At 33.4% G+C, this 12,221-nt stretch overlaps 2 protein-coding genes across 3 annotated transcripts; one reads left to right on the top strand and one right to left on the bottom strand.

Annotated features, from left to right (window-relative positions):
* The first annotated feature begins 7,850 nt into the window (after positions 1-7,850).
* LOC142519422 (bidirectional sugar transporter SWEET2a-like) lies at positions 7,851-10,040 on the top strand. Of its 2 annotated transcripts, XM_075622435.1 has the most exons (6): positions 7,855-8,168; positions 8,751-8,787; positions 8,858-9,074; positions 9,155-9,313; positions 9,410-9,529; positions 9,732-10,040. In XM_075622435.1, exons 1-6 carry the CDS (start codon positions 8,108-8,110, stop codon positions 9,843-9,845), a joined length of 708 nt encoding a protein of 235 aa, XP_075478550.1. In that variant the 5' UTR covers positions 7,855-8,107; the 3' UTR covers positions 9,846-10,040. The 2 variants fall into 2 exon arrangements, with proteins under 2 accessions (XP_075478551.1, XP_075478550.1); XM_075622436.1 differs by lacking the exon at positions 8,751-8,787 and having other exon boundaries at positions 7,851-8,199.
* Positions 10,041-11,308: 1,268 nt separating this feature from the next.
* LOC142519424 (SH3 domain-containing protein 3-like) lies at positions 11,309-11,960 on the bottom strand. Its single transcript, XM_075622437.1, has 3 exons — positions 11,711-11,960; positions 11,570-11,632; positions 11,309-11,495 (listed from the first exon to the last, which is right to left on the bottom strand). Exons 1-3 carry the CDS (start codon positions 11,819-11,821, stop codon positions 11,421-11,423), a joined length of 249 nt encoding a protein of 82 aa, XP_075478552.1. The 5' UTR covers positions 11,822-11,960; the 3' UTR covers positions 11,309-11,420.
* Between the last annotated feature and the right edge of the window lie 261 nt (positions 11,961-12,221).

Genomic DNA, 12,221 nt, shown 5'->3' with positions numbered 1-12,221 from the left:
TTAATTCCGTTCCAGTATCTCTTTGTTGGATATGTGCTAAATCTTGCCAACAAATTTACGGCAAAAGATATATCGGGCCTCGTACAATTTGTAAGATACATAAGGGCACCGATAGCACTTAGATATGGTACTTCTGGACCAAGAATAACTTCATCATCTTCACATGGTCGGAATGGATCCTTTTCTATGTTTAATGATCTAACAATCATTGGAGTACTTAAAGGATTTGCTTTATCCATATTAAAACGTTTAAGGATCTTTTCTGTATAATTTGTCTGGTGAACAAACATTCCACATTCTTTTTGTTCAATTTGTAAACCCAGACAATACTTGGTTTTTCCAAGATCCTTCATTTTAAATTCTTCCTTCAAGTATGACACAACTTCTTGAATTTCCTTATTCGTTCCAATGATGTTTAAATCATCAACATATACAGCAATAATTACGCATCCGGATGTTGTTTTCTTAATGAAAACACAAGGGCATATTGAATTATTTACATATCCCTTTTTCATCAAGTGATCACTTAGTCGATTATACCACATTCGACCTGATTGCTTTAACCCATATAATGATCTTTGTAATTTCACAGAATAACATTCCCTGGGTTTTGAACTTTGTGCTTGAGGCACCTTAAATCCTTCAGAGATTTTCATATATATATTACTATCAAGTGATCCATATAAGTAAGCTGTAACAACATCCATAAGACGCATTTCTAAATTTTCAGATACCGCCAAGCTAATCAAATACCGAAACGTAATTGCATCCATCACAGGAGAATACGTTTCTTCATAATCAATTCCAGGCCTTTGAGAAAAACCTTGTGCAACAAGTCGAGCTTTATATCACACTATTTCATTTTTCTCATTTCGCTTTCGAATAAAAACCCATTTGTATCCAACAGGTTTTACACCTTCAGGTGTAAGGACTATAGGTCCAAAAACATTACGTTTATTTAGCGAATCCAATTCAACCTGGATGGCTTCTTTCCATTTTATCCAATCCTGCCGATTTTTACATTCACCAAAAGATTTTGGTTCATGATCTTCATTATCATTTATGATGTCGATTGCCACATTATAAGAAAATATATCATCAATTTCTTCTATATCTTTTCGGTTCCATATTTTTCCAGTATTAATGTAATTGATAGAGATTTCATGATTCTCGTCAGTTTGTGGTTCTGACAGAACATTTTCATCATCATGTGTTTCTTCAGGAACACCATTCTCTATTTTGTGATCATCATGTGTTTCTTCAGAAACGTCATTCTTTATTTTGTGATCATCGTGTTTCTCTATGAATTTTCTATTTCGAGGATTTTTATCCTTGGAACCGACTGGCCTTCCACGCTTCAGGCGTTTAATGACATCATGAGTATCTTCCATTTGTTTCTTTGGAATTTCAATTCGAGCATGGGCATTTGCAGCATGTATATATGATTTAGTTACCCCTTTTGTGTCTGCAAATGCATCTGGTATTTGATTTGCTATTCTTTGCAAGTGTACAATTTGTTGTACATCTTTTTCACATTATTTTGTTCTTGGATCCAGATGTAACAATGATGATACATACCATGTAATTTCCTCTTCGGTATGTTTCTGTTCTCCCCCTAACATTGGGAAGATTTCCTCATTAAAATGACAATCAGCAAAACGTGCTGTGAACACGTCGCCTGTCTGAGGTTCAAGATATCGAATGATTGATGGACTATCATAACCGATATAAATTCCAACCTTTCTTTGAGGTCCCATTTTCTTTCGTTGCGGTGGTGCAATAGGCACATACACCATACATCCGAAAATTCTCAGATGAGAAATGTCTGGTTCTTTACCAAATGCAAGCTGCAATGGGGAGTATTTATGATATGCACTTGGTCTGATGCGAATTAATGAAGCAGCGTGTAAAATTGCATGTCCCCATATAGAAATAGGGAGCTTTGTTTTCATAATCATTGGTCTAGCAATCATTTGCAGACTTTTAATCAATGATTCAACCAATCCATTCTGTGTATGTACATGAGCAACAGGATGCTCAACAATGATTCTCATAGACATACAATAATCATTGAAAGTTTGGGAAGTAAATTCACCAGCATTATCAAGTCTAATTTCTTGATTGTATAATCGGGAAATTGATTCCTCAATTTTATTATTTGAGCAAGTAATCTTGCAAATGCAACATTTCGAGTTGACAATAAACATACATGTGACCATCTGCTGGAGGCATCAATCAATACTATAAAGTATCTGAATGGTCCACATGATAGATGGATTGGTCCACAAATATCACCCTGAATACGTTCAAGAAACATTGGTGATTCAGTTTGGATTTTGGCTGGTGATGGTCTTATAATAAGTTTTCCAAGAGAACATGCTTTACATTGAAACTTATTATTCTGAAAGATCTTCTGGTCTTTCAGCGGATGACCATGTGTATTTTCTATAATTCTTCGCATCATTTTTGGACCAGGATGTCTCAATCGGTAATGCCAATTGGTTAATATTGAAGAATTATCAACTACTATGTTTGATTCAATGGGACTTATGTGTGTATAATGCAATCCAGTAGGGAGCATTGATAGTTTTTCAATCACATATTTCTTTCCTGATTTATATGTGATAAGACACATATATTTCTCATTCCCTTCATTCATTGTTTGAGTATCATACCCATGGGAATATATATCATTAAAACTCAACAAATTTCTTTTCGATTGTGGTGAATATAAAGCATCATTGATAAAAAAAATTTATACCATTAGGTAACAAAAATTGTGCTTTACCACATTCTTTAATCAAGTCTACAGGACCTGATATTGTATTCACCCTTGTTTTTGTTGGTTTTAGTTCCAAGAAATATCTTTTATCTCGGAGGATAGTGTGCGTTGTACCACTATCGGGTATGCAAACTTCAGCTTTGCTCATAGTATTTTTCATATTTCAACTTCAAAAAATATATGCAATGAAATAAAATTACTGACAATAAAATGCAAAAATATAGCACACAATAAAACATTATCATATGGGTACATAAAATATTTTACATATTTATTCCACCAGCAAATTGATCATTGTCTGAGAAATCAATCAGAAAATCTCCAGCATCAAAATGAGTTGAATCACTCAAAGGTTCACTTTGTTCAGTGAAGTTGGTCTCCTTTTCTTTCCCCTTTAATGATTCTTTATAAAGTTTACAAAGATGCTCAGGGGCTCGACAAATACGGGACCAATGTCTTGGAGTACCACATCTGAAACAAGAACTTTCATATCTTTTTGAGTGATTCTCATTAACAATCATATTTTCATGATGCATTTTCTGTGGATGGTTTGGGACGTTCTTTTGAGATGAGTTATAAAAGTAACTATCTCGATTATTTTCAAAACCACGGCCGCGTCCACGACCACGACCACGACCACTTCCACGTCCACATCCACGACCACGACCTCGATTTCGTCCTCGACCAAAATCTTGTTTATAACTTTGATTTTGGTTTCCAGATTTAAATTCATTTTTGCTTACGACATTTACTTCAGGAAATGCCGTTGAACCAGTGGGTCGTGCCTGATGATTTCTCACTAAATTCATTTGTTCGAATCTTTCTTTTAATCCCTTCCACAAAGCCATGGGATGCCAACGCAAAAATATCATGGCTTTTGTCTTTTCTTGGGATGTCGATATGCCATTTTTTTTTATGGTCTCATTTAGACCCAATGACTCAAGATGCATTTATACATCGAGAGTCCATGGCATATAATTTTTTTCCGTGATATCAAGAGCAATGAATTCGAGTTTTGCCAAGTTTGACATGGTGGTACTAAAAAAATTACAATGCATTTTATTAGTTAATGAATATTGCAATACAAAGTAATTGATAAACAACAAGTACAAGTATTTGTAAAAATAAAGAACACACGAGGAGGATATTCTCCGATAAATAAAAGACTCGTGAGTATGATAACCAAAATAATTAAAAATAACTTTGAGAAAGTCATCTTCTTTTTTCTTCGAAAAATTTGATGAAGAATAATTTTTAGAGAAGAAGAGAAAGTTGGAGTGATTGAATGTGTTTGTGAGATGATATTTATAGGGTAAAAACTAGTCGTTTTGTTACCGTTTATGACCGTTGGTGTACAAAAAATAAATGTATGTATTTGTATAATTTTATGGTAATAATATGGTGAATATAATATTAATCATGTTTAAATAAATATGTATATCATATCACATTATTATAATGAGGTGTCGTAAGTTATTTTGTTTAAAAATCTTATAGGCTTTTATACTTGTCGTATCCCTTACCGGGAGTGTGGGATGTCGTCTTAACATCCTCCCAGGATTTATAACAAGTTTTTGAAAAATTTATTTTTATTATTTCTAATAATAATATTATATTATATATTAAATATATACACAATAAATAAATAACAGTAAAATAAATATTATTACTTTTGTTACCTTTTTCTTCTGTTTGGAGCTTGGAAAAATATGAAGGACTTTTAGAGCTTCGTGCTGATAACGTGTTGTGAAAAACTAAAAATTTATGGTAAAAAGTAAAAATCTCAAACTCTCAAAATTTACCAAACTACACACTTTATAATATTTTTCTCTCTACTCAATTGTGATTTTCTTCACAAATGAGAGATCTATTTATAGGAAATCTTTACAAATAATCCAAAAATAAAATACATCATTACCTACATCATCACACACTAATTTTCAATATTTACAACTCTTATTTTCAACATTCAAATATTCAACATTCAAATATTCAATACACACATTTTAAATATATTTTTCGACAGTTTTTTCGTTTTCAAACTCATTGCATATATATATACCCACTTGTATAGCTTTAGACTATTCACTTGCAAATTCAGTAATTGCCAAAATAAATAAAAGGCTAAGTCGAAATTTATTTAATTGATAGTAATTTACCAAGTGTACGTTTAATTAGGTCATATTTATTAATTTGGTTGCTGATATATATTAAGATTTAGGGAAAAAAATAACCACAATTAAATGCTTTCAAATTTGATAGGAAAAAAAAAGAAAAAGAAAAAGAGACTTGTACGCAAACATAAGCAAGTGAATACAAACTTTTTAAATTAGGCACGTAAATTTATTAATCATCGACGGTGTTTTGAGTGTAAAATACGAAGGAAATATGAAGACAAATTAAGTTAATCACGACAGCTCGGGAAGATTCAGATACATGACACATAAACAATACACCGTACGTGGCCAACTGAGATAAATACTGGGAAACTTTTTGTGGAAACAGATGTGTGAAAATGCCGAGATATTCAATTCGAAGGTGTTTCGGAAATATCATTTTTTAAATTGTATTATGTAAATATATTTTCTCAAGAAAAGAAAAGACGAGTATGTAATATACATGCAAGAAAACATAAAATTAACAGTGTGATGTTTGAAATTGTGAAAATACAAATAACTTATGTTGATCAGTTAATGTTCAAATCTACCATTAATTATATATAATATAAATAGATTAATGAACATACATTGAATATTGTTTAGAGTGATCAGTATTTGGTAAAACTGTGGAGGCTTGATAATTAAAAAGTAGTCCTAAAATAATTTAGGTGAGGACAGCATAATTTTCTAAACCAGCCATTTGTATACACACACGTCTCAACAGAAATTTGTCAAAAAAAGAAACAAAGAAAGAAGAAGTCTCAACAGAAGCCGTGAATGACAAGCAACCGATTATTTAGGAATCATAATAGTAATAAATAATATATATATTATTGTAATAAAAAATTTCTGTTTAAAAAAAACAAAAAACCTTTTCGAAAGAACAGGATAGCGGGGGCCGTACTCAACGCCTTCCACACTGACAATATATATATATATACAATCCAAATAATTAAGCTGGAAGTGTACTCACTACGATTTTACATTCATTCGTTCCTTTCCTTCCCCAAAACTTTTCCATTTCTTATAAACTCCCGTTTCGCATCCTTTTCCATTTATTCAACCCTTCTGTCGATCGTTGTACGAAGTTTTGATGGCAGAAGAGTTTCAGGAATTTGAAGTTATATTTCAAGAAAATCTTGTCGATAAACAAGGCGTTGATGTTGCTGAAGAATGTATTCCTGCATCTGCATATTTGAATTATGTAGAATCAGTCAACTGCAGCAAAGGGAAGAGGCCGAAAAAGGTGAAGTTGACGAGTGAGAAGAATGGCTCGGTCCCGGTTAACATTCCAGGGAATACTTGGTTCGGTTACACGGTGGACGGTGATGACTGCGAAAGTGGTGCCGCCACACATCATCATAGGGCGGCGCGTGGCCGGGAAGATGATGTCGTTTTCCGTCTGTACTGGTAACGGGAGGACTCTGAAGGGAAGGGATTTGAGTGAGGTTCGGAATTCGATTCTGAGGAAGACTGGATTTCTTGAAACCTGAATTCCCAAACTTAGATTTGGGAAATCAATATATATATATTTCATATAATCAATATTAATTTTCTTTTATTTTTTCCCTATAAGATTTCATAATTGTAAATTAAGATTATATTCCTGCAGAACAATGAACTGGTATTGAACGATCGAGCAAGCAATAATTCTAAATTTTTTAGCTCCGACGTTTGTGTTTTCGAAATTTCTCTGACACGCTTCACTTATCGTTTGACATTTATATGAAAAAAAAATAGCATAATATATTTTTGACTATATTGACGGAGATATTTAAAATAGTTACACAAATAAGTTACTTATTTAATAAGTTACAATATTTGTGACGGTTTCACGGTTCAATTTTGTGAGATAAATATTTTATTTGAAAAATATTATTTTTTGTTGTAAATATGGACGATCATCTCACAAATAAAATTTCATAAGTAATATAACTCGGACACATAAATTTTCATACAATGACATCAACTAAAGCATCGCTTCTCATCAAAATAATGTGAAAAAACGTCATCGTTGTTATACATATATATATATACACACGAAGAAAGCATCAACACTAAGTTTATAATGTAATGAAAGTGTCACCATGTAACTTGCAGCCATCGACATGAAATACAAATACTTTAAACGTACTCCCGTGCATAGGAGTTCGTAAGGAGCGTTTCATTCTCAAATGCCTCATTATGGGCCATTAATGGCCCAGAAAGGAAACCAGATTCTTGGGCTTATTCTGGCCTATTATTATTTTTCTTTAAAGCACTAGATATACAACATACGCTCATCTCTATTAATTTTAATTAGCACTTTCGAATTTAAATAAATTATTCTATCCATACTAATCCATTGAATTTAAACTGATAATTCGACCGGATCAACTCATTCCATACCTACCATGAAATTTAATAATTTTGATCTAAAAATAATACATTTTTCATATGTTGGGTCAGGTTTGAGATATATGTCTCACAAAATTGACATGCGAGACAATCTCATTTGAGTTTCTGTGTTAATTCAAAGTTTTAAATTTTGACTCTTCAAACTACAATTTATGTATGCCACAGCTCAGTTATTTTTACAATTATCTATCTATCACACAAAAATTATTATGATAGCTACATAATTCTAGGCGGTCTAAACTCTAATATTTCATTCTGAAAGAGGTTATTAATGCCATATTCATAAACAAATATGATAAAGTATGGAAATCGTCGTGGATTGTCTTACTAATAAATTTAATTAAATAAATTGGATGATGCGCATATAACGTGGAATATTATGTGGTTGGGTCTAATAATAATAATAATATAATGACGAGCATGGAATTTAATTTTTGCTTTCTACTATAAAATTTAATTATTCGCAATTTCCTTCACCAAATCTTTTAAACAAAATTACTTGTTGCCACTAACCAGACAACGAGGGTCACGATAAAAGATGTGTTAGAAGATTTGAATATACAAAAGTCGAAAAATTCAGCGCACACGATCCAACTTGTATCACCGTTAATGCCAATATTATATTTATCGACTTCAAAGACGGCCGTGTGATTGACTCTAAAATGAAAAGACTCGTGCCAAAAGCGAACAACAAACATTGAAAAATACAGCTCCTTTAATAGAATTCTTGTAGCTGCGTTCCTGTTGAGGTTCTTGGTTGATTTGACTCATGTCTGAAGATGGAGTGTTATCTATTTATACAGTTTTCTGTGAAGCAGCTGGTGTTGCAGGTTACTATGTTCAATCCCAATCATCCGAAGTGTGCGTGTATGAGTGCTTTTGTTTGTGGGTTTTCTTGTTTGCGGGTGGTTGCAAGTACATGGTCTTCTGCTCCTGGCTTTAGCTCTGATTGGCATTTGAGTTTTGACTTGAAGGGTTGATTCCTGTGTTAACCTCTCAGTTCTTGGGAGGAATATTGTTGATTTTTCGTTTTTTTAATGTTAGTCTCTGAGATTAATGGGAAACTCTATCCAAAATATGTTTTAATCGTCACTTGTTGCAATTTGCAAAGTTCGGTTCTTGATTCGAAACTGAGCTAGCTATATCAAAATTCTTTTAGTCTCATTGTTCGAAAGGGGAAAGGTTTTGATAACTAATACACTTCATTTCACAAAAAAAATTTGTAAATGAAGAAATTTCAAGATTTATTTGACATTCACAACAATTTGACTTGTGGATGCTTTGCAAAAGCTTTTGATGCCATGAGAAAACGCATATTGAGCTGTAGTGCAATGAAAATAGCAGTTACTTGTAAAGGATCGATTGGCCATTCACTGCTTTAACAACCAAAAATTTGCTTTTTTTCTTTGCAGGGAACCTCCTAGCTTTTGTGCTGTTTGTGTCACCAATGTAACTAAGTGCATCATACTTTTAGCGAGTTATTTGATTTCTTGATTAATAAGCGTGTTTCCTTTTCCAGTCCAACATTTAGAAGAATTATCAGAAACGAATCAACAGAACAGTTTTCTGGGTTGCCTTACATATATGCCCTCTTAAACTGCTTAATATGCCTTTGGTACGGCGTGCCCATCGTCTCTTCCGGGATAATATTGATTGCCACTGTCAACTCGGTCGGAGCTGTTTTTCAGTTGGTTTACGTTGCCATCTTCATTCGATATGCAGACAAAGGCAGAAAGGTCAAATTTTAATATCTAAACATACTGTATGAACTCTTATTGCCATTATGAAACATCTTTATTGGAATTGTGATCTGCAGATAAAGATGCTGGGATTGTTGCTGGCAGTTTTTTCTGCCTTTGGGATCATTGTTTTCCTGAGCTTACATGTTTTTCAACAGCCTAACCGACAACTTTTTGTTGGATATCTTTCCGTTTTCTCTCTCATTTCCATGTTTGCCTCTCCACTTTTCGTGATCGTGAGTTCACCATACACCCAAATTTATCAAGTATTTGATTGTATTGTGTTTCTGTTCCATGTAGTAACTTGTTAATTTAAAATATTATTACTACAGAATCTGGTGGTTAGGACGAAGAGTGTGGAATACATGCCGTTCTATCTTTCACTTGCGACTTTCTTGATGAGTGGTGCTTTCTTTGCATATGGGTTGCTGAAGCACGACTCGTTTGTTTCTGTAAGTTGTGTCTATGAACATATTTTCTCACCACCTTGTTTTTTAAAATGAAATCCTGAGTTACTGTCATATTGCGAAGTAAAAAATTCGACAGTCCCAAGATTCTAGTTGAGGATACAACTTAACATCGTCAATACTACATTTAAATTCTGTTAACTCTCAATTTTATTTTCTTGTTTCTTTGATTGGTTGACAAAATCAGGTTCCAAACGGGATAGGAGCGATTCTTGGGATTATCCAATTAGTTCTGTACTTCCATTACAGTAAAATTTCAGAGGAAGCATCGAGACGGCTGTTGCTGGAGTCGTATGCTTGAGTTGAGTGCAGAAAATTTTGAAATGCACTTTTGAGCTGAGTTTGCGTTGGTTGTTTCTTCTCTCCTACAAATTGCGTTGTACTTCGTACAATTCAACGTTTTGCCAAAGGGAAAAGGTTTAGTCTGTAATATTATATAGTTACTGTAATATGATTTGAAAATATTCGAATTTATAATAAAAAAATGTGTTTTAAATTATGAATTTCAAAATATGAAAATATTTTTACAATCTTTTATGTAGACATCAAATATAAAGGACTTGAGGTGACTGAATTACAAACAAGGATGCGAGTAATGATTTTACGACTATATATCGATAAGGAAAAGAGCTAAAATATGTGCGCAGCACTCAGACGGCTAGCACGCAATGCTATCAGAAAAATTCTTAGGTACCATAAGCCAAGCAATATAAGAAAAAACATCCCCTTTAGATACAACCAAATACTCACTTTGGCGATTTCAAAACCACATCAACCGGCCCAGATAAAACATACTTGTGGTTACAGAGGGATCATGGATATCCGTATGAAAGAAAATTTTAACTGATAGTAACGACCAAGAAGTCATTCTTTAATAAACTTCAGATGTGGTATAATTTGTGGGAATTCTCTGGCGTTTCTCCACATATGAAGTTGGGAACCATCCCGCTTGATCCTGACATTCTCCTTCTGACCATCTAGAAGGGCTCACTTGAGAATACGAGGTAAATAAAATATAATAAGAGGACAAATATAACATAAAGTATCTTTATCAGCAATAAAGCCCAGCCTACATTCCGTATAATTGGCAAGAACATTAATGGACCGATCAGGGAATTAGGTTTCAAGCTTAAGTTTCATTAGAAATTCGTTGTCAAGTAACGTAAGTATCTGTCGCTGATGTGAAGACTTCGTATTAAAAATGCATATGATTGGTTACTGGTGTACAACTTCTTCAGCAGCTATGTTTTTATATTCATGGAAATAACAGTCAAGATGATTTTGTGGAACATGCTTAGTGTACAAGCAAGATATTGAATGTAGTAAGTTTACAAGGGAGATTGGACAAAATCTCGACAGACATCACTTTGAACTATTTCAGAAAAGTGGGAATTTCATGTATTCAAAAACTCCACTGGCACCCATAGACAAATAAACACCAGAAAATGTTAAAACAGAAGGTAGAAACCTTTCTAACAACAACATAATCTCCAATTTCCAAGCTCAGTTCCTTCTCTAATGCGGCATCAAAAGCAGATTCCAATTTCCAATCAACTACAGGTAAATCTATAGGACATACGCGAACACATACTTCACAAGCAATGCATTTATCAAATTCAAAGTGGATTCGGCCTCGGAAACGTTATGATGTGATCAATTTTTCGTAGGGGTACTGAATAGTTACAAGTAAACGATTCGCATGGGACAAGGTAATCAAGAAACCTTGAGCAATGTACCTGGCAGCTTGTAGTGTTTGTTGCATGTATTGCCTGCAAAAACAAGAGCAAGGACCTGCCAATTAGATAAACTGTAGTGTGTTATAAGATCTCCATTCCATCTATAAATCAAATTTTTACATGCCTCAGCCAAAAAATACTTAGTTTTCTCTGAAGTGTGAGTGAGAGGAGCAACAGGTGGAGCAGCCTCCATTCTTTGTTCTCTGAGAACATCTCTAAAAAACAGATAAAATCACATCAGCAGTCACATAATACATAATCTAGAGAATAGAAGGAGTAAAATACACACCTCGGCTTCAATATTACCAAGTATTGTAGCAACTCTTTCATGATAAGTCCTTTCACCTTCAACCTACAAAAGAAAAACTCACTTAAATGTACGATCTTGGTCAAATATCTGATTCAAAAGATTCTACTTTCGAGATAATACCATTGCAACAAATATCTGAAATGTAAGCCTCTGCTGCTGTGATTCTACAGCAGCCAATGCTGTTGCTGCTTCTTTACCAAGTATAGCCATGTTTGCTTTATGTTCCTGCATTTTAGATTCTGCTGTATGCAGCTTGGTCACATTTTCAGGAATAGGAGATTCCCTCACCTTGTCTTCTAGAAACTTCAGCAGCCTGCATTCGGTTGCTTTTGTAAAATGAAATATGAACCATAACCACCTTATGATTGACGGTTTTATCCATGAAAATTTTTTAATTTTTATTGTGAATATTGAGTTGATTCGTCTCACAGATAAAGATTCATGAGATCGTCTCACAAGATATTTATTTTTGATGAAACTAGATAAATGCACGTGCGTTGCACGTTGAGAAATAGCGATAATTTGTATATAATAATTTTACTTAAACATGTTTAAATTATTTTTGAAATAAGAATAATTTTTAATAGATAAATAATTAATTATTTGGTTACAAATGAAATCATCACATTTT

This window comes from Primulina tabacum, chromosome 11, assembly GCF_025594145.1.
Source record: "Primulina tabacum isolate GXHZ01 chromosome 11, ASM2559414v2, whole genome shotgun sequence".
Classification (NCBI taxonomy): domain Eukaryota; kingdom Viridiplantae; phylum Streptophyta; class Magnoliopsida; order Lamiales; family Gesneriaceae; genus Primulina; species Primulina tabacum.
The sequence above is the reverse complement of the archived record's forward strand: the minus strand, read 5'-3'. Positions and strand labels throughout refer to the sequence as shown.